General features: G+C 43.1%; 1 protein-coding gene across 6 annotated transcripts in view; it reads right to left on the bottom strand.

Annotated features, from left to right (window-relative positions):
- Nucleotides 1-23,766, bottom strand: part of LTBP1 (latent transforming growth factor beta binding protein 1) — a 375,509-nt gene that overhangs the window by 154,403 nt on the left and 197,340 nt on the right. For all 6 annotated transcript variants that reach the window (XM_073338422.2, XM_073338423.2, XM_073338424.2 and 3 more), the window contains exon 9: nt 23,522-23,593. In XM_073338422.2, coding sequence (XP_073194523.2) covers nt 23,522-23,593 — 72 coding nt within the window. The remainder of the gene's footprint in view (nt 1-23,521; nt 23,594-23,766) is intronic.

The raw sequence follows: 23,766 nt of genomic DNA, 5'->3' as shown, positions 1-23,766 counted from the left end.
GAGAATGAGACGGGGCCCTGAGATGGAAACCAAAATGGGAGTACTTCTGTGGCTTGCATAGCAAAAAGGAAGAATAAAAAAAGGGTGATGGAGTTAGGAGGAGGTCAAAATCTTTAGTGGGCGCATCCTTCCAGCTAAGGAAATATCTTCTGGAGTTTTGTATTTTCCGTTGTAAAAAACTATAGATAACTGGATTTAATCAGATTTTATGGAGTCTACCTCAGTTTTCTCTTTTCACAGAAAGAGTCAGAGACATAGTAGACCCTCATTAATTTGCACTAATGCTGCGGCCCAAATTGTGAGAAGCCTTTGCATGGTTGTACAGGGTGGAGAGTCAATCAAGGAGCTTCCCTCTCCCCCCACCCCCCAACATCTTGTATGGCTGTGTAGGGACCATTCATAACAGCAATCTCTGAGGACCAGGGAGCTCAGAGATTGCTCATTCATTGCTTCTTCCCTCATACAGGGACCAGGATGATGGAAAAGGAGCAGAGAAGAAACTGGATTATTGCTGTAGCATGGCCAATGTATGGGTATGGTTGGGCAGACACATGACAATCTCCTCCATCTGTGTGCAAGCAGCATACTTGGGGAGAGATTGTGCCTACTCAATTAAAAGCCATAATCCCGTCTGAGCAGACCAAATGCAAACAAGTGCGTTTTGCATACTAACCAGTACAGTAGATAGTAAATCTGCAAGTGTGGAGGGTCCCTCAACTGTCAGAACCAGCATAGCTTGCACCCCTGGAGTGATCCAGAGTCCTGATCCACGTGAGTCACAGTTGGGTTAGGGATTCACTGATATGCTGATCCTGTCATCCTCCCCCTCAGCAAGTTATCGGAAGGTTGGTGCATGAGGGTGCAGAGTGGCTTCTCTAGCTACTGGGCTAAAGCAGAGGCTCTGAACCTTTCCAGACTACTGTACCCCTTTCAAGAGTTTGATTTGTCTTGTGTACCCCATAGTTTCACCTCACTTAAAAACTACTTGCTTACAAAATCAGACATCAAAACACAAAAATGTCACAGCACACTATTACTAAAAAATTGCTTACTTTCACATTTTTACCATATAATTATAAAATAAACCAATTTGAATATAAATACTATACTTACATTACATCATATCGTATACAGGGCAGTATAAACACATCATTGTAGGTATGAAATTTTAGTTTGTACTGACTTTGCTAATGCTTTTTATGTAGTCTATTGTAAAACTAGGCAAATATCTAGATGAGCTGATGTACTCCCAGAACACCTCTGCGTACCCCCAAGGGTACATGTACCCCTGGTTAAGAACCACTGGGCTAAACAAGGTTTTCTAGAGTCACTCTGCAGGTATTCTGTAGTCTGTAGGGGAGGATTTTTTTCCCCTGCCCATTTTCCCAGCTACTTTATTAGCTGAAAAATATGGAGTCATCAAGGTAGATTCTCTGATGGTGTAAACGGTCATAACTCACATATACATTTCAAAGTAAAAAAAAGAAACCCCTGTCAATTTGGTGCTCTTGCCTTGCTGGCTTTAATTTTTCAAAAGACTGCCACAAAGCCACTGAATGACTGAAAACTGTAGGGCTTTGAGGCCTGTTTCTTAATCTTGAATAGTGTGCTTCTTGAAGCATAAAAAGAATAATAGGGAAGTAAAATATTACCCATTTTGTAAAAAAGTGCTAGTGTCATTGACTGTCCCTCAGGAAGAAAAAAAATTGTCGCTGCATTTATAGGTGGATGTTTTTATGTTCTGATCCTCATGAACAGTTATACTCTAATCCAGGCATTTATTTTGTTTTACTTAAAACAAAAATGATGTGAGAAATCTATGTATGGAATTTCTTTTATTATTAATGATTATGCTACTATTGTAAAATATTATTTTTTTGTTCTTTTTGCTGCTTCAATTTATATATGTTTACAATTCCTCAGTAAAGAACATTTTGAAAAAGCATTAGAATTACAGTTGGCAGAGCAAATAATTTGGATCAAATGTTCAGTGAAACTATGCCGTCTTACATCAGTTGAGCATCTGGCCCTTTGTCATTACTGTCCAGATTACTACATGTGCACAACACATGGAACTTGTTCCTAACACACTGAAGTTCTAGCCGTTAGTTATTTGTGGCTACTTTGTCCACCACTATGAATTTATCGCACAAACTTCCAGGAATTAAAAATAAATTTTTAACAACAAAAGATAGCATACAACACCTTGCCACAGATTTTATAGGACTACTGGGTATAAGGTCAAAGTGCTACTAGAAAATACAATGTGTTAATGACTCACTTTGCAGCTGAATTTCCTGGAGAAAACAGGCTAAAATAAACAGTCATTTCCTATCTGAATGTTTGCCCACTCATGTAAAGGGTATGACTATAAATGAAAAAGGTGACTTTAATGCTGTAATACAAAAATTGTAGGAAGGAGATGTGGGGGTGACAGCAGGTGATCTTAGTTTAGATGGAAATATAGCTCCCATACCATAGGTTAACATTATTACATTGTGTAGTTTGTATCTGTAATAAAAAATATACGGTAAAATCATATTAAAAATTGTTTTGCAAAATGAAATTTTAAATGAGCATTTCCCTACAAAAACATACTAAAAGTTGGTAAAACAAACCTGAACTAATTACACCTGCTATATAATGAACTATGGGCCAAATCATCTCTTTTGAGTTTAGTAGTGCTGGGGATGAAAGTTGCAGAAAACCTGCTAAAATGGCCATATATTTTTTGGAAAGTGACTTCTTACCTCACCCAGCAAATTCTGGATGCTATCAGAAATAAATCATTATGACAATGATTATGATTAAATAATAAATACATTGTAACAACCAGCAAGAAGAAGGTTGTGATATGTATGTTGTCTTGTAAAGGAGAGTGGAATTTGGCCCATAAACTGTCTGAGACTGGGGATGAGGGTTTCATTATAATTTTAAAAATAGGATTTACCAACAATAATTAGCTCTTGTAGAATGTTTTTGTCTTTACTTGCATTAACTAATTAATACTAGAGATTGGGAGATACTGAAAAAAAAAATCAACAAATATTGGCTTGAATTTAAAAATGAATTGGCATTTGCAATGCTTGTGCCTTTTTTCTGTTTGTTTTCTGTGAATATTCAAGCAATCAAGTTTTATTCACAAAAACGATCATGCAGAGCCCATTCTAAGCTCACATACACAAGTATCTGCATTGGAAGTGGAATATTTTATATGGGATAGGACAATTGCTGGCACAGAAAGAAGACAGTGTTTCAAAAAATCCCTTGCTAGAGTCCTGGTACATAGGCAATTAAAAGAATCTGACAAGGAACTGACCACACCTTTTCAGCCACAGTTACACATGCACATACAGAACTACTTGGTGTGAATGTAACAACAGAAAATTAAATTTTATTAGCTCATATGCAGCCAGCAAATCTCATAGTGATCTAATTTTTCCAGGAATTATGATTCTAGGAAGGACTGTAATAGTCCAGAAAGGGAAACGTTTAAAATTTTCTAAAATTACCTAATCCTCTTTTTCTGCTACTTATCTCTAACTGGCTACCTCTCCCTTAGAGATTCAAAGGTCCAGTACCTTCTCCTGTTTATAATAGGTAGGCTCATTCAGTAACATAATAGAAACAATATCATGTGACTTATGTGACCAACCAATACATCTTGTATTTTGATTGTTGAGACCCAAATGCTCATAGCAAACTGTTTGCAATCAATTCATAAAGTAAAAAAATGAGAAAAAAGGTAAAAATATGCTGAATCAATAAGAATTATGAATAAATCTGAGGAGCCTATGATCTACTTGTTGACATTCTGGAAGCAGAGGAAGAGGATGAGATTTTCAAATAAATAATTTGCTGTGAATCATTTGCTTGGCTATATTATGCACACTGTATGGTGTGAATTTTTGGGGCTAAGAGTACAAATTATAAGCAAATTGGATTTTAAAAATAAACACAGCAATTTTGATGTAGAAAGTCTGAGAGATGGGGCCAAATTCTGTTCTTGGTAACTCCAAATTTAATGCAAAGTCACTACAGTGGCCATATCTCACGTTTTGGGGTGCAATCCAGACAAGTAAGGTGCTGTGTCACCACCTGCGCTATCACCCTGGGTGCCTTAAATGCTCTGCTGCTGTGGCTCACAGCCCAAACACCAACAGCCAGCGGACAAGCATGCAGTATCTTAAGTGTCTGTGCAGCTCTGGTTCAATGCTTCTGATGCTAAGCAGCCTGCCACAACACAACAGACACCCGCAGTTTCCAGCAGCTTTGGTGACACCTGGCAAGATGGCCTCAGCACACTTCCAGTCCTGAATTCCCCCAAAACATCTGCCCTGAAGTGTCCAGCCCTTTTCTGGGCCACTCAGATAAATGGTCCTTTAAAGAGACAATATTCAGCAGTTTGCCACAATAACTAGAGATAACAATTACTTCAATGCAAACACAGCATTTAGGTTAGATTTGGTTTAGATTAAATGTATAACATGTTTACTAACAAGAGGACATAGGTTAAGTGATACCAAGTAGAAGGAATAACATTAGCAAGGGTTACACACAAACAAAAGTAAACATATACTTTCTAATGGCTAAGACCCAACTTAACAAGCTACAGTCTTTCTTCAAGGTAGTTTCCTCACCAATCTTCCATTCTTCTCACTGGTCTGGATTTCACCCCAAAATGTGACACCCTGATTCGAGGCTCTGCTCTGGCTCTTGAACACTCGCTTTGTGAATATACAAGGCTGCAAAGCCGGCAATTGCCTACCCTCTCCCAGAGGTATGGACAGGACCAGGAAGGGGCAGTTGCTAGAAGGGAGGATTCTTGGCCAGAATACACTGTGCTACGGCTGTAGTGGGCTGCTTCAGTGGCCCTTTATGTAAATTAAAGTAGACCCTGGGCCTGCACTAGCTTAAGCTGAAGGCCACTGCAGTTCTTCACTGCCTCTGAATCTGGGAGGCCCAGAATTGGCATAAAGCCACCTTTTGGTCCTTCTCCACCCGCCTTCTGGGCTGTGCGATGCTCAGCTCAACCACAGCTCCGAATAAAGGTGATTGACTGCAATGGAATTACTCCAGGTTGACTCCAGTGTAACTGACATCAGAATTTAGCCCATTTTCTCCCTTTTTCCTCCAATAGTAAAGTATTCCAAAGATTAATAGCCAACTCTAGGGAGAATTTCAGTGCATACTCTAATGAGATATGCATTTGCCATTTATGTATTGCTGAAAATATATGCTTTGGTTGGTTACTGTTAAATATGCGGAATGATTTACTTTTGGTAAAGCTATTATGCATCATTAATTCACCTACAAACTGCAGTATTTTTACCCTAATAACTCAGCCAACAAAATATGAAAACTCAGCACAACCTACTGGTCATCAATGCCATCTACAGTTTAAGACAAATCAAAAGAGGCCTGTGAACTAGTCACTGGAGGAAATCCTGGTCTCCATTACAGCCTCTATTCTACTCCACTGGCCTAATTGGCCAGCTAAGTGTTGACCTGTTCCGGATAACCCCGGGCAACCTAGAGCTGGCCTAACCAGCTCTGCATCACATCCCCTTTGCTGTCTCCAGCACAAGGAAGTATCAGGGGAAGGGAGCATGGCTGCAGTACCTCTGTGTTTTGGCTATCCCAACAGCTGTAATGGTCCTTTTGGACCATTACAGTTGGGTGGAACCAGGATTGGCATGAACAGCTATCTAAGCTCAGAACAGGAAAAGCAAAAAGGTGGTGTAAAGCCACCCTTCTCCCACCCCCACTGTGGTGTACTGAAAACTGTGTTAAAATTGCAAACCAACACTTTAAATTCTCAAAGGTTTTTTTAGGTTTGCTTACAGCTAGGGAGCTCTATAGGGAAGCATGTGACAGGCTCTAGCAACAGTCAATATGCAAAGATTCAGCCTAGAACAAGGTGGAATGAGTGTGCCTCTCTGCTTTAGGGAGCAGCCTGCTTTCTCTCTGTCTGCCCTTGGCTCTTGTATGCTAAGATTCTGGATTTTAAGAAACAGTCATGCTGTAACCTTCCAAAAAGAGTATTTTATGTTTTTATCTGAATTCCCTGTTCATATTCCATGAACATAATATCCACACTACAGCTTGTTAAGACACAAGGCCACTGTCTTTACTCTTTTGGGATGTTGATTTAGGTTCATATTTGATCACAAACTCAAGACAGAATTTGAAAAATTTGTAAAATGAAATCTGCATCTTCCTCTCCATCCTTAATGGAACATAATTTATACTCACTGAATCAACACTGCTTGACACATTACCAGAATTTAAAAAAAATGTCTAGAACAATGTGCATTTGTCAATGTATTCAGGTCAAAGCCACAGCCTTGTGACAGCATACTATTTAAATCCATGTGTTGATTTTAAAGAAAACATTTAGGCTCAACAAAAACAGAGAGAGATCACTACATGCATTTTGAACAATGTAATTATAAACAAAAATTAATCCTTTAGCACAGTGTTCAGAGATCTTATTTTTCTAAAAGATGTCACTGGCTACCAGCCATTTAAAGAATGAAACCAAATTTCTTTTTGAAGGAGCAGTGGTAAACTCAGTGGCTGTATAAGCGGTCATTTTTGTGTTAACATAGAGCCTCAGAAATTTCAAAAAAATTAATAATGTCAGCAGCCCACTTTATCTACATTTCTATGAAAATGCTTCTCCCAATTTTTTAAAAATTTAAGCACAAAAGAATAAAAAAAAAAATCTTAGACACTGTATTAAAAAACTTCCTGAAAAGACCTAACAGTCTTTACAGTTTTGTAACATAACTCTCTTTTTGTATTGTAAGATATTTCATATTCCATTCAGTAAGTGATTTATTGTGAAGCATGTGAAGAAATTCCTTCACAAAATGTAATGGACATTTTAGATTCACATATTCGTGATTATATATATATACACACACACACATATACATATATATATATATATATATATATATATATATATATACGCACACACACACACACACACACTCACTCTCTCTCAACAGCAGCTGTAATTCTTCAAGAATAAAGCCTCTGTTGACCCATGTTCTGGGATGCATGAGGTCATAGTACCATTGAGACAGATGTCTAGAAATCAGGATAGTTGTGTCTGCTCAAGAAGTTGACACTAGGATGGAGAGGTCTTAGGCTAGTCACAAAGGTGGCAGATGCCAGTAAGCATAGAAGGATGATTTGAACAGATTTCTGAGGCTGTTATGGAGGATGGAAAATAGAATCTCTTAAATACTGAACTTTGTCAGAAAGAAGGCAGATGTCTTTAACGAACTGAAACTTTCCCCAGTAAAGGCTAGTTTTTTGGATATGAATCAGAGTGTATTTTTCTAGTTTTATCCTTACCCCTGAAAATTTAAAGAGAGAATATATGACTTAAAAAGAGGCTCTCACTCCTTGAGAACATGGTGCTCTCTCCAACTGTCCAGATAAGGGCAACAGCCATTCCAAACAAATGGGACTAACAGAGTAGTGGAAACAGAAATAGTGCTATACTGCCTCTGGGATCTTCCACTTTGATATTTGGGAGGAAGTCACTGTTGGACAGAAAGTGACCTCAGGAGCACTGCCTTTGAAAGTGAAGCAAGACAGATAAAAGATGGTTTCTTGAATGGAATCTGAGATAGACCTACTGACCCAGTGGATTCCTCTCTTTCCCTTCCTCAAAGACCTCATCTATTTCCATCTAAAGACGTTCAAGATTTTAAATTCTCAGTTCTCACTCGAACATCCAAAGAGAGTCCCATGACTTCAGCCCAAAATGTCTCTTCTAACCGAGCGAAGTGGCACTGCATTTGTTTCAGAATCTGAAACATCATACAATGCTTAATGGATATCACAAAATACTTTGACCTTCAGAATCAAATAATTTGCCTGATTCAGCAAAGCACTTCTATAAGTATTGAATTTTAGGCATATGATTATGTCACACTGACATCAGTTAGACTTAAACACAGGCTTTGCTGAAATGGAGCCTAAATCTCTTGTGAAAGATGGTTCAGTACATATTCTCTCAAATATTTAAGTAAACCAAGAGAGGACCAGCTAGTAGTTCTCAATTCTTAGGGCTATAATGGCTGAGGAAGAAGCTTTCTTCTTCAAGTTATTGATTTTTTTTTTTGGCAGCATCTTAAAGCATTACTCAGGAAACTGAGCTTTGGTCATTACCACTGCAGCTCAGACAAATAGCGAACCAGGGTTTGGATGTGAGGAAAAAATATTTAAAACCTCTTTACTAGTACCCGATGAAGCCACAGGAAGGATTGATCTAGGAGTAAGCCATAACATCTGGTAAATTCTAAGCCTTTATTTATTGGATGTGTAATTTTTCCTTTATGATGAGATTCCAAAATACACAGTAATTTGTGAGTTTTGTCTTGGACAAAATGTGCTTCCAAACCAAAGGCTGTGCCATTCCAGGTAGTAATTGTAGACTGGGACTGGGGAAGCCAAATGGACCACTGAGTATAAAAGGGGAACATGCAAGTGCCTTAGGCAGTGACAGTCAAGACACCAGGAAGGCTCCTCGAAATGTCTGTCCTTGAAAAGGAACTTACAGAAAGTCTGTTGTGCCCTAGAAGCCCAACAGCTCACAGGATGAACATCTGGGTTCTTTCGCAGCTGGAACAAAAGCAAGCTAAGTGGCTCTCAGACCTGGGGAAACTAGATCCCCCAAAGGAGAGCAAGTCCAAGGAAGAGCAATAGGGGATCAAGGGGAACCAGCCAAGTAGTTAACACTGAGTCAGGTGCAAGAAAGGACCTAAAACTCCCCCCACCATAAGAAAAGACAAGAAACCAACAAGATGACCTTGCTGCCAGGAGGCTCAGAGAGATTCTAGAACCAGAGATGCTCCCTCCAACAGAACTAAGGATTAGGGGAGTGAAGAAGTTCTCTCAGTCCTTGATTTCAAAACTGATTCACTCTACAGCTCCATGGACTGCTCCATTAAAATGGCACCATGGCAGTATTGCCAACTCTCATGATTTTATCATGAGTTTCATGTTACTTGGTGCTCTTCTTAAAACTTCAGCTGCTGCAATCAAGAGACTGCATAAGAATCTGCTTTCATTTAAAAAAGTAAGCTTCTCTCCCTCATAGTTACAAAGAAAAGCTTGAAAACATGAAGCAAATGCACCCTTAAAGGAGCAGAAACCAGAAGGCAAATAAAAGAATTCAAAAAGTATTATTTTAAAAAACTTCATGATATTGGGGGCCTGACTCATGAGTTTTGAATACATGATTTTCCTCTGCTTTAGAACTCTGACTGAAAATTGGGTGAGTGCTCCTGCATCCTCTTCTTTCTCTTTTTTCCAAACTTTTGAAAGAGTTCCCAATGACTCAGCATAGGTTAGTCTGTTAGGATCAGAGATCATCATCAGATCTATGCAGTATGGACTGAACAAGCCTTTAGACTTGGAACCTGAAGCCCTCAATGAAACCAAGAAGCACACAGATTGAAAGTCCAGAGCTGATACATTGCCAATGCCTCCTCCATGAGTCTTACTATGCACTGGTGCCCAACCTTACTACACAGGAGGGTCACACAAATCTAAGCACAACTTTGTGTGGGCCAAACAGATTCCACATATTTTAAAAAGATTTAAAGTCACCTGTATGGATTTATATTTTAAGTTCAGCTTGTTTCGTATGTATTTAGATAGGCTGTTTCTATTTATGGTATTGTCTATTTAAAAACAAAAAATCAGTGAATAAAACGGGTATCAGAATGATAGAAAACGGGGAAAAACAGTAAAGAACACATCACCCTCTCCCAAATCAAAATAAAGAGCTGCCCAGAGTTGATAGCCTGAGCCCCACCTCCCAAAGCTGATACCAGGAGCCCTGCCATGTGGCGCAGACAGCCCTAGACCCACAGTGTGGGGCTGACAGCCTGAGCCCCGCCATGGGCCTTATGAAATGCTCTGGTGGGCTGTGCCACGGACCATAGGTTGAGCACCCCTGACCTATTGTATCAGGCTCTGGGAGTTAAGGTAGCACAATGAAATCACTTTCTGGACAATTGTCCTTCCCCCAAACAGTACAAGTAACCTGACATGCTAGTTGGATACTAATATGTTGGTCTCATCGGAGGCATATCTTATGAAGCCCATTATTTTCCCATGTTTGGCAGCAAAGGGTGGGATCACAAACTAAATATGAGTCAACAATGCAACACTGTTGTAAAAAAAGCAAACTTTTTTCTGGGATGCATTAGCAAGAGTGTTGCAAGCAAGACAAGAAGGAACTCTTCAACTCTACACAGCACTGATAAGGCTGTGCTGTAGTATTGTGTCCAGTTCTGAGAGCCACTTCGGAAAGAGGCGGACAAACTGGAGAAAGTCCAGAGGAGAGCAACAAAAACGATAAAAGAGCTAGAAAACATGACCTGCAAGGAAAGATTGAAAAAATTGGGTTTGTTTCACCTGGAGAAGAGAAGACTGAGGGAGGACATGGTAACAATCTTCAAGTATTTGTAAAAAAGGTTGTTATAAAGAGGAGCGTGATAAAGTGTCCTCCTTATCCACGGAGGACTGGACAACAAGAAATGAGCTTAAATTGCAGCAAGGGAGATTTACGTTAGACATTAGGAAAAACTTCCAAACTGTAAGGGTAGTTAAGCACTGAAACACTAGGGAGGTAGGTGAATCTTCATCACTGGAGGTTTTTAAGAACAGGTTAAACAAACACCTGTCAGGGATGGTCTAGATCAGTGTTTCCCAAACTTTTTTGGCCACGGAACACTTTTTAGCCTATTACAGAATACTTATAATATTATTTTGTAGTCGTCTGGTTTTCAAATAAAAAAAATGCATTATTTATGCTCAAATATATTTTATTTTATAAAACAAAGCAAAAATACAAATTTAAAATAACCTGAACTAACAATTTCTAAGTGGAAAGCACGTATAAAGTAGCACAAAAATCAAGTGCAAGAGTCAAAATTAAAAACAGTGTTCTACTTAAAAAAAACCTGTTTTTATACATATACAAACACCAAACAAATTAGATTTTTACTAGGAAAATCTATTTTTATAAACAGAAATACAAATTTGGATTTAATGGGATTGGTGTTTCTGCATTTTTCTATCACAAATTTGCTTAATATTAGGAATAATACCGGGAAAAGAATTTTACATTAAATTATAGTCATTCACAAATAGTTGTAAGCTACGCTTCAAATATGCCAAATTTAAAATTAAAAAAATTTAAAAGACCCTTTTTTTTTTTTAATTACGATTCTTTCACGGAACACCTATTCACATCGTGCGGAACACCAGTGTTCCACGGAACACAGTTTGGGAACCGCTGATGTAGATCACATTTAGTACTGCCTCAGAGCAGGGGACTGGACTAGATGACCTGTTGAGGTCCCTTCCAGCCCTACATTTCTATGATCATATGATTCTATGCTGGTCCAAGGTGAAAACCCTAACCAAAGGAGATGGATTAGAACTTGTACTGATCTGAAACTAGGACTGAGCCCCAAACAGAAGATCAGAAGGGTAACCGTGTTAGTCTGTATCTGAGTCACTCCATGCATCTGAAGAAGTGGGTTTTTTACCCATGAAAGCTTATGCCCAAATAAATCTGTTAGTCTTTCAGGTGCCACCAGACTCCTCATTGTTTTTCCGAACAGAAGAGTGCACTAAGAACAAACTACACTAAATAGTAATTACCCTAGCTGGCAAATAAAAGAGAAAACATGGAAAAAATCCCAAATTATGGAGAGAAAATAATGAAGGACACTTGTAGGGCAAGGGAACAAAGGCTCTGATACTCAAAGCCAGTGGCCAGAAAGGAACTGAAAAGCATTGTGGTCCCCTTTTTATAACCTCTGATGCAAACTTTTCATGCCAGGGGACACAAACACTCCTGCTTTCTACAAGGTTCCAGGCCCACAGCACTATGGGAACAGGTACCCCTGGTAGGAACCTCCACAGTCAGTTCTCAGAGCAGAACCACATCCTAGTTCTAAATTCTGAGCATGAAGTGTATTTACTGCACTTAACTCAACAAGTAATTAAGCTGAATGAAAAACGTTTATTCACATTTATTACAAAGGGTTTTATTTACTTCTCAACAATAGACTCATACATTTAAACTGTTTTAGAGTGTTAATCTTAAACAAAATAAATCTTCTATATCAGTTACATGAAAATTAGAATTTGTCAAAGTACCACATAATTTCTTAGAGGTTTCTTAATCAGAAGTTTCTTAATTAGAAGTTACTCATAAGTCAATTGTTAAATGTTATTTAGTAGTTATTGCCCTGACAGAAGTGTGCATATATTAAATTACCTAACATATGTGACAACTCATTCTATAAATTAACTAAGTGTGGAATATTTAATTTAGGGCTCATTTGTGGAACTCTTAGTCATGTTAGTGAGCACTTACTTGGCTATATTGGGACTATTCATTTAAGTTTTCTCCAAATGTTAGAAAGGGTTGACAGTTGGGCTCTTATTTTTTATTGTCTTTAGGAACATCAATTATGATTGTAAATGCTAATGAAATTTAAAATATTGTTCCCATGTGACACAGCAAGGTTGTTAATTTCTCTCATCTCCCCAACTATATGAAATGTATGCTATTTGCATCTTACAACCTCCATTATGTTTGATTACTTGAATAATAAAACAATCCTGCTGGCAACTTAATACACACTGACAGGATTAAAGAAAACAGCTTTAGTTGCTAATGTAGGTATTGTAATATAATTGAAAATGTTTATTAACAGTCTCAGTTGTCATTCTAAGGAATAGTCAGTTGATCTCTATCAGCAAACACAGCTGCAAAAATTAACCCAAATCCTTCTATGCCAGCAAGATGAGACTTACTGTAGCAAAGGTATCTAGAGCCACAGTTCTCAAACACACAGTGATCCAGGTATGGAAGAGGATGATGCCCTGCCTGCACAGGTATGCAGCAACTACTGCCAGAGTTTTGGAGAATACTCTGGGTGCTGTAGAGAGTCCGAATGATAGCACTCTGAATTGGAAATGACAGGTTTCAGAGTAGCAGCCATGTTAGTCTGTATTCGCAAAAAGAAAAGGAGTACTTGTGGCACCTTAGAGACTAACCAATTTATTTGAGCATAAGCTTTCGTGAGCTACAGCTCACTTCATCAGATGCAAATTGGAAATGGTCATGTCTCACTGTGAATCAAAGGAACCATCTGTGGGATGCATGTATTGTGATATGAAAGTATGCATCTTGTAGGTCGAGGGATGAAAATCAGTCTCCTTGTTCCAGCACCGGTATTATGGTGCCTAGAGTGACCATCTTGAATTTTTGGGAGCATACAAATTTGTTGAGTTTTTTGAGGTCTAATATTGGGCGCCAACCTCCGTTTTTCTTGTGTGTCAGAAAGTAGCAGGAATAGAATCCCCTCCCTCTGTGACGAGTGGGAACTAGTTCCACAGCTCCTAGGAGGAGGAGGTGTTGTTGTACCTCCTGCCTCAGAAGGTGCTCGTGGGAGGGGTCCCTGAAGAGGGACAAGGAGGTGGGTTGGGTAGGAGGGCGGGTAATGAATGGGACGGAGTAGCCCGATAAGATTATCTCTAAGACCCAGCGGTCTTATGTGATCAGCTCCCACACATGATGGAAATGGCGTAGGTGGTGGCCCAAATGGGCACTGTATAGCTGGTAAGATGGGGAGGTCATTCAAACCCTCGATCAAAGATTCTAAACTGTGGTTTTGATGTCGTTGATTGAGGTGCCAAGGGTTGTTGATGTGGTTGTTGGCGTCGAGGTGGTCTGTTTGTCTTCCCACTTCGTAGGGTCTGGAGTGAGGTCAGGCATAGGGAGATTCCCTGGGGCGTTGGTAGGGCTGGTACCTCTTCCTCTTTTGAGGTGGTGTATATATGTCCAGTGTTCACAGCGTGGCAAGCGAGTTCTTCATAGCGTGAAGGGTCTCTCTGTTTTGGCAGAGAACAGCTTGTCTTTGTCAAAAGATAGATCTTCTACCTTCATCTGGAGTTCTTTGGGTATGCCAGAGGATAAGAGCCATGAGGCTCTTCTCATTACGATTGTCGTGGCAGTAGTACAGGCTGCTGTGTCAGCCATGTTTAGGGCTGCCTGCAGCACCATTCTAGATATTAGCTGTCCCTCGATAAGCACAGTTTTGAGCTCAGCTCTTTTGCTCTCCAGGAGGTCAGCAGAGAATTCAAACAGTTTCCCGTAATTGTCAAAATCATATTTAGCTAGAAGGGCGCTGTAATTTGCAATTCGGAACTGTAGAGTCGATGATATGTACACCTTACTGCACAGTAGGTCTAGATGTTTGTGCTCTTTATCTTGTGGCATGGCCTGATTTTGGAATTGTTTGGCTCTGTGATTTGCTGCATCCACAACCAAAGAATTGGGCTGTGGGTGTGAAAAAAGAAAGTCCATGCCCTTTGTGGGTAAGAAATATTTTCTGTCAGTCCTCTTGCATGTTGGAGGTGCAGTAGCAGGTGTTTTCCATATTGCCTCCACTGGGTTGGAGAATGGCCTCGTTAATTGGGACAGCAATTTTTGAAGCAGAGGAAGGTTGGAGTATCTTCAGTAGTTTGTGCTAATTCTCCTGAACCTCCTCTTGGGGAATGTCCTGGCTAGTAGCAATTCATTTACATAAGTGCTGGAATTGCTTAAGGTCATCAGCTGTCATGGGCGGAGGTGGCATTATCGCCTTGTGCAGAGAGGAAGAGGGATTGTGTGCAAGGCGCACATCCTCTGTCTCCATCTCAATCTGAGGTGCTTCTGTGTCTTGGTCAGGGGCCACGGAAGTAGCGGGTGCTGGCGATGTGGGTGGAAAGCGTACGTCTCCCTTTCGTGGAGAGGAGGTCCTAGAATAATGTGACCTATATGCCGCCCATGGGTCCCAAGGTGGTCATTGGATTGGGAAGGGCATGGGGGTAGGGGGAACATCTATGGTTGTCTGTACCACTAGCAGGGCACCTGAGAGTGGCGGTGCTTAGGTCTGAGCTGTTCCCCATCTTCCTTTTTGGAGTATGGGGGAGATTGGTGAAGAGAGAAGATGTCCGAATCTGTGAAGGTGGACAATGCCACAGGGGAGGTCAGGGGAGTACTAATACGTGACCAGCGTGGTACCGAGGAAACAGTAATGGCTGTCTGAGTCAGATAGTGTGGTGGTGCTGGTATCGGTGTGAGGTCGAGTGGCAACCATTTGATTTATGCATCGATTTCATCTGCACCGAGTGGTGCTTTGCGGTGCCGTTTGCGGGTGCTGCATGCAAAGTCGGTGCTGTGGGCATTGGCAGTGCCGAAGCCGCCACCAGTGCTGGGGGCAATTGTATGATCCATGCTGTGTCAGTCGCTGTTGCTGTTGTGCCCAGTGCCGTGGAGGAGTCTTGAGAGGGTTTGTTTCTCGACTCCTTGGGCTTTGGTGCCAGGGCATGGCTGGTGCCAGAGGTACCAGGAGAATCATAAGTACTGGCTCTGGGGGCCATAGGCACCAATGATAATGAACTCACAAGGGACCTCTTCTTTTTATGTGGATCCCCCTGTGGAGAAATAGAAGTTCACTTCCTCTTTTCCTGAGAGGATGGAACGGTGCTTCTTGTGGGCTCAGACCGCACTGGGGAGTCTTTGGTGGAGGACTTTGTGGTTGTCCTTGCTAGATCCTGCATGGAGAAATTTCTCCATGAGGATCATCTTGAGCCTCAGATCCTGTCACGGCGGGCTCTCGGCTTCAGGTTGCCAGTGGGTGCATTTCGATGGGATATGCTCCTCACCGAGGCACCTCACGCACTGTAGGTGCCCATCGGACCTGGGTATTGCCTTGTGGCAAGAATTACATCTTTTAAAGCCAGGGGAGCCTGGCATTATTGTTAAAGAAAGTGGTGTGTTCCTGAGGGGAACACAGGAGAGCGAAAAAAAACCCAGCAGGAGGAGGAAGAGAAGAAAGAAAAAAAATTTTTTTTTAAAATCAACTAACTACAAAAGAAAACACTAAAACGCTAATTTATACTAGCTATTTTCTGTTTTTAGGAGAGAGAAAAATGGCACTGTTCCGAGCTCCGTCTTCGGCTGAGGACAGTAGAAAAGGAACTGAGGGGGTTAGGCTGTGTGCGCACTGACCTTCCACTGCAGCATGGGGCACAGGTCACTTGCTGGAGGATTCTCTGCACCTTGAATTCTTTAAACCACAATTTGAGGACTTCAATAGCTCAGACATAGGTCAGGGGTTTGTTACAGGAGTGGGTGGGTGAGATTCTGTGGCCTGCATTGTGCAGGAAGTCAGACTAGCTGATCATAATGGTCCCTTCTGACCTTAAAGTCTATGATTCTATGAGACAGCTGGGGCACGCACACAGCCCAGCCAGGCACTGCTATTGAGGATGTCCAATCAACTGGGACACACTCATCTGGAGTGGAGCACCCACAGGGACAGCACTTGAAGAAGTGGTGTGAGTTGGGTACTCTCTGGGAGAAAAGTGCACTCTCTCTTGGCTGCCCTGAACACGATACCAATTTTCAGAGAGTTGTTTGGCTGTAGAAAGGGCTTTGAAAATACATTCCGAGCATTGCTCGCTCAGGCAAACTGTTAGTCCCTTCTACCACGTATGACACATGGCCAGCAGCATTTTCAGAAAGGGGTAGTCCCAGACGGTCTCCTCATATGGTGCCAGAGTGCTGAGAATCAGCAACTGAACCAGTTAGATTTAACCAGTTAAGCAGCAAAGAGGACCTGATTAAGGACAGGAATTCCTGATTACCAGATCAGATTGGGGCCAGGTAGCTAATGGGCTAATTAGCTCATTAACTAGGAGACCGGATAAAAGCACACACCCCACCCATTGGGAGACAAAGTAGTTAAACTGAATGACTGTATAAATAGTATGACAGCATAAGTATGTAAGAGGTGGAGTGGTGAAGCACTGTAAATAAACTACACAATGTATGTACAATAGGAAGGTCTCTGAGCAGCCAGTGGGAGAGCAAAGAAGATGGGAGCAGAGGGTGCCTGTCACACAAGGGGGCTTGTCTAGGATCCTGCGTTTTTCTATGTAGATGGAGAACTTGATGAGGGAAGCAGATGGAAAGATTTAGTAGGTGGGGGGAGGGAGGAGACGTTACAATGGCTGGTTGAACAGCAGAAGGAAACGCAGAAGACCTGGCAGACCGTCTAGAAATCCCACTACTTGAAGAGACAGTCCTTGCTCACCTGGCAGGTTGAGCAACAAAAAAGCCTGCAGATAATTTATAAGGGAGCAAGCCCAGGTGCAGTAGCAACTACTAAAAAAAAGGGTGGTGAGTCCTGCAGCAGGGATCGGCATTAGGGCGCAAGGCAAGAGGTAGGCCTCTGCAAGACAGGCTAGGCGGAAGACCCTGAAGCGGTTTTGGTCACATTTGAGAGTGCCTATGATGGCAGGATGGGATAAGAAATTCGGGCCCTACAGCTTGCAACCTATTTGGCAAGGGAAGATCAGGCAGCCTACATAGCTCTCAGTGATGAGCAAGCAAAGGACTACAAAGTGGTTAAGGTGGCCCTCCTCAACTAGGTGACTTTCGACAGAAAAGTACTCGCAAAAATTTTGAGCCACTAGATGGACTGGGAGATTATGGCCCGAGGCTTTTGCCCAAAAATGGAAAGACTGGGCTACTTGCCATGCCTATGGGTCAGACAGCATCAACCAGTCAGGCTAGTTGTGGCAGTTAAACAGAGGAGTTTGTAAACGTGGACATTCCCACAGGGGGTCAGCAGTTTAAGGGTCTGGATGGGGGAGGAAGACCAGAGAACCCATAACTGTTAAGGGTGCCAAGAAGAAGGAGGAGGAACACCGAAGGTGTCGCTGGAGATTGTGTGCTACCAGGAACATATAAAAAGAGACTGCCCATATATGGAGCAGTCTCTACCTCCTTCTCGACCAGACCATGCTGAGCAGGATGGGGATAATCTTGAGACAGCCAGTGTGCTGAAATGAAGATCCTGTCTCCTTTGCAGATGCTGAGAAACCCTGTAGCTAATATCCAGAATGATTACACTGTTATATGCACAATCCAAACCAGTCAGATAATCTCCTGGACCTGGTTAGGAGCATCTTGCTACTAAATATGTACTATCTGTATGTCTGACAAGGGGCTTGGCCTCGATGTGCCTTGCCCTCATCTCCCTCACTTCTATCCAGGTTCCCTGTCAGGAAGTTGCCACCAACATGTGGCATCTCTTCCTGCCATCCTTCTCTGTTTCCTCCTTTTTCTGTGCCCCATCTTTCTCCAGTGAGAAGCCTCATAGGTCAGGCTGAAGCTCATGGCATTCCCACCACCTTCCTTTTCTAGTGGTCCCAGTCTTCTGACACATCTGATGCCTCTAGCCCTCATCCAGAGCAAGGGACATGGGCAGTGCTTGTGTGTCAGGAATTTGGCAGCACGTACCCCAAAGCATCTGACAGAGAAACTCAGATTGCAGTTCACATCCCCCCAGAGGCAGCAGTTTTTGAAGTTTATGTTATGTGCGCTTCAAAGCAGTTTTTTGTTTTGCTTTTTGGTATCACCATTTCTTTACTTGGCTGGTTGCTATATGCTTCTTTATCCTCGTGTAACGAAGTTCTTCTTCGAGTGCTTGTTCACGTCAATTCCAATCAGGTGCGTGCACGCCACATGGAAGGTCATCGGAAACTTCTCCCTTAGCAGCTCCTGTTGGGTTGGCTAGGGAGCACCCTGGAGTGGTGCCTTCATGGTGCTCAATATATGACCCTGCCGAACTGACCCCACTTCAGTTCCTTCTTACCATCCATGGTGGCATTGGAACTGTGTTCACTTGCTCGCAAGTGCTCCCTTAAAACTAAAACTACAAAGAACTAGGCACAAGGTTAAGAGATGTTAATATAGTTGTTAGTAGTGGTTGGTGACCGGGATTGTTCGTATCCTGTCACCCCACCTTGGGCTGCGGGGCATGCCTCAAGCCCAGGGGTTTAAGTCTTGCGGTGTTTGCCAGAAGCCTATGCCCAATAGTGACCCTCACAACTCATGCCTTAGGTGCTTAGGGGAGGCGCATCAGTTGCAGTGCTGTAAGATTTGTAAAGCTTTCAAGCCTAGAACCAAGAAGGAGAGACACTTCCGTTTAAAACAACTATTGATGGAAGCCGCACTCCGTCCTGCGACACCGGACCGCCCAGCCCCAGGCCCAAGTTCATCAGGGCGGAGCGCCCCGGCATCAATCCGTGACTCAGTGCCGAGGAAGGACTCTGGCAGGAGAGACCCTCGGCACCGAAAATCCCTGGCACCGCAGCAAGGAGCAGTGCTCTGGCTCTGCTCCACGTCACTGGTGCCACACAAGCGGCAAAAGAAGACAGACAGAAGGCGCTCTCCTCAGAGGGCTGCGAGATCATTAGGGAATGTATTGCTGCTCCAGAGAAAAGACTCGGACACCACGCAGCAGGAACTCGTGCCATCGACTCTGGTGCCCCAAGCACCGTTGAGTCCAGCACTTAGTGACCCTCCGGCAGTGCCTGGTGGAGATGTTGGAGCCGTTGGAGCCACCCTCCATGCCGGACACTTTTGGGGCTGCTAAGGACCTCATTGAAATTATGGCGCCTCTGCCCTTGACCATCAGGGACAAGCCTCCAGCACCGCCTAGACTGGTACCATCTAGAGGCAAGCCCTTGTTGCCAGACAGGCACCGTTCCCAATCCGCATCCCCACACCACCACTCCCCAGCACTGCCCACAGTACAAGTTTGCATGGCACTGGGAGGAGATCTGCATCTCCCAGGGTCAGCGCCAATCTAGGACACCCTCAGAGGATCGGCACTGTCTCACGGCACCGGGGCACAGTACGTGCGGCACTGGTTTCAATCGAGGGACAGCCGGCACCGATCCTTGATGCGGTAATCATGACACCGATCCCAAACCTCTTCTTCACGGCACCGACTGTCGGCACAGGGGTTGTCGGCACTGCCTTGGTCGTCGCCCTCGGGTTCCTCGGCCGAACTGTTTAATTCAAGGCCCGGTAGGCATAGGTCCAGTAAGCGCCAGAGAGATGTCCAAATGGCATGGCAGCCACAGTGACCACCCCCTGCACAATGGCCTTTCTGGACCCCCTGAGCTTACCACAAGGCCCAGGGTACCCCTTCGCGGCCCTCCAGGTCAGTGGCCTCGGGACATCACCCCTCCCACTCACCAAGGGATAGACCTGCCCCTCGGGTGATGGAAGCGACCCTCGCCAGGCTGCCCCCTCAAACTGCAGAGCAGTCAGGGGATGCGGCTCCAGTGCGACCTGTAGCCCAGGACACTCCCAACTGGGCTGGAACAACGGGGGAACCTAGCACAGCCTAGGGACAACCAGCACAGCTTGAGGGCCACCAGGACCCTGTACCCCAGTTATCACCTCATCATTGTCGCCTGGTGAAGCAGTGGCAGGAGCATCAGCCTCAGGTCCCCTGACCACTGACCACAGGGCTCACCAGGATCGACTCCGCCGCACTGCCCATAACATGGGCCTACAGGAGGAGGAGGTAACCAAATAGGAGGACCCAATAGTGGACATCCTTGCTCCAGAGGGTCCTTCCAGAGTGGCACTGCCAATAATTAAAACAATCCAGAATAACAACAAGACCTTGTGGCACACTCCAGCCTCCATTCCGCCCACCGCCAGGAGTGGGGAGAGAAAGTACTTTCTCCCCCAAGGGATAGGAGTTTTTATTCTCTCACCCACATCCCTGCTCCTTGGTGGTCTCAGTGGTGAATGAGAAAGACCACCAGGGGCAACAGGCGCCAGCCCACAAGGCTAAGGAGGTCAAACACATGGACCTCTTTGGCAGGAAAGTGTATGCTGCTGGGGGCCTACAGCTGAGGATAACCAACCAGTAGGCTATCCTCAGCAGGTATAGCTTTAACTCTTGGGACGCTATGTCCAAATACAATATACCCACTTGGGATCTCTATCTGGTCCTCTCCAGACTAATGGGAGCTCCATTTGAACCACTGGCTACATGCTCCCTTCTCTATCTCTCATGGAAGGTACTGTTCCTGGTTGCCATCACTTCAGCCAGGAGGGTGTCCGAGTTAAAAGCACTAACATCCAACCTCCCCTACGCGATCTTCCATAAGGACAAGGTATAGCTCAGGCCTCACCCAGCCTTCCTGTCAAAGGTGGTACCACAATTCCACATTGGACAAGACATTTTTCTACCAGTCTTCTATCCCAAGTCGCATGCCAATGCGCGGGAGCAGAGACTTCATTCACTAGACGTCCGGAGAGAGATCTCAAATGCTTCAGTTATAGCACATCAGCCCCAACCATTCCAAATAAAGATCACTGTAGTTTTGATTTGGTGCTGACTGAGTGAGCTCATGACTACACTGAGAGCACAAAACTTTTCAGGAAATTGAATCGACTGTTCATACCAGTGACAGACTGGATGAAAGGCTCCCAGTCTCTTCACATGACATTTCATTATGGATCACGGCCTGCATCTGTTCTTGCTTCGACCTCGCCAAGGTTCCAAGTCCGCCTATTGCAGCGCACTCGACGTGGGCTCAAGCCTCATCCACCGCTTTCCTGGCCCAGGTGCCCATCTCTGCTTGAAGGATGTCTTAACAGAGACTTACTTAAGGCAGGTAGTCAACTTGTTCTTGTAACATACATTAAGCAATGAATTGCTCTGATTGTGCTGAGGAATTATTCTACCTTCAATTCTACACCAACATAACTAGGGCCCTACCAAATTCATGGTCCATTTTAGTCAATTTCATGGTCACAGGATTTCAAAAATAGTAAATCTCATGATTTCAGCTATTTAAATCTGAAATTTCACCGTATTGTAATTGTGGGGGGGAGGGGAGTGTCACAAGATTATTGTAGGGGTGGGGGGGGATTTGCAGTACTGCTACTTTATTTCTGCGCTGCCTCTGGCAGGGTGCTGCCTTCAGAGCTGGGCACCCGGCCAACAGCCGCCGCTCTCTGGCCATCCAGCTCTGAAGGCAGTGCAGAAGTAAGGGTAACAATACTGCAACCCCCCTAAAATAATCTTGTGACCCCCCCCCCCCCAGCAACTCCCTTTTGGGTCAGGATCCCCAATTTGAGAAACGCTGGTCTCAACCATGAAATCTGTATAGTATAGGATAAAAACACACAGAAGACCAGAATTCACGGGGGAATATCAGATTTCACGGTCTGTGACGTGTTTTTTCGTGTCTGTGAATTTGGCAGGGCCCTAAAAACAACACTGAAATAACTCTATTGAAGTCAGTGGAGTTACAAACGAAAACAGGTATAAATGAGCTCAAAATCAGACTCATGGCCATTACTTGTCAACAGTGTAATGACACCATGGTTTGGTTACCTACTAAGCAGAAATTAGAAAAAAAAACCTGACAGCGTGTAATTATTTCTCAGTGGACAGAAAAAACTTATATCGTACTGTGACTTAAATAAAGCTTGCTTAATTTGAAGTTAAGGTTGAAAGAGCCTCCAGAAGGATCAGGAAAAGCTCAAGAAAAAACATCCTTTATGAGAATGTTACAGTTTTCTCAGAAAAATGCAAATACTGGAAAACCTAGAAATCAAAGTGAAGATTCTATTAAAAACTATCAAATTAGGAAACAGGAAACATCCAATTAAGGTCAAATTATTTCATAACTTTCCAATTTGAATGTACTTATCTGCCTTATTATCCCAGGGCATGGCTGAGCACATGGAGCCCTGCAGAATAGTGCTCAGTTCAAAGCCTGTCCATGTGGCAGAGGAGAGGCCTCCATAGGGTGGTAGTTCACACACTACAGAGGAGTACACGGCTACACAGAAGGGAGGAAGGGAGCTTCTGCCTGAGGTCACGTCTCAGCACTTGCTGCAGTGGTGATACCATTGGCTGAGCTGGCCAGTCTTAGCTCAGCAGGGCAGGCTGTGTTTGGGGGCCATTGCTCTTGTAGTGAAGCTTCTGGGTTTCAGTAGGGTCTTGCCTTGTGCCACCGGCAGGATTTAATTCAATGCCAATGGCTTTTAGAAAGCTATCCTGTGTTACCACTTCCGTCTTATTTGGTTTCTATTTATAGTTTCTGTTGATTATGTTTTTGTGTACAATATATACACAAACATTTAAGAGCTGTTTGAATGATGGGGCCTGATTCTCCTCTCACATCAGTGTAAATCAGGAGTAACTAGGGAAAGGCCTCCCTTTGCCCTCCCCTTCCCCCATACTGCTCTGCAGATGCTACTGCAGCCTCAGGAAAGGTAGACTTAACATCCTTCAGCAAAAGAAAAAGTCTGAGCCTGATATTTTTCATAAAAAAGCAACAGAAGTAAAATTTTATGAAACTACCTTCATATGTCATAAAAGACCAGTAAGGGTACAAACAGCTGTTTGCTTTGTAGTAAGCTATGCTAGACCGCTGCCAATATTTTGGACTCAGTTACACTCGTTTCTCCCAAGCACAATCAATGAGCCAAATTCATCCACGTAACTGCAATCAGTGGAACTAGGCCTAGGATTAATTTAGCCCAAAAGATTTATTCAAAACAAATGAAGTTAATCGTTGACAAATATCTTACCTTGACAAAAGGTAGCATTAATTCTCTTGTAACCTTGGGGGCATTCCACCATTTGGGTGTATCCAGGGTAAGCTGGGGGAAAAAAAGAAAACTATTGGTTAGTTATTACAATGTATGACATTTATATGGAGAGCATCACAGTCAAATTACTATATAATTCTATCCAAAAAATTTACATTTACATTTTTAAGGATGCATAATTAAGTACCTAAAAGTCAGGAAATGCCAACATTTAGGTTGTACAT

This window comes from Lepidochelys kempii, chromosome 3 (genome assembly GCF_965140285.1).
Source record: "Lepidochelys kempii isolate rLepKem1 chromosome 3, rLepKem1.hap1, whole genome shotgun sequence".
Lineage (NCBI taxonomy): Eukaryota > Metazoa > Chordata > Testudines > Cheloniidae > Lepidochelys > Lepidochelys kempii.
The sequence above is the reverse complement of the archived record's forward strand: the minus strand, read 5'-3'. Positions and strand labels throughout refer to the sequence as shown.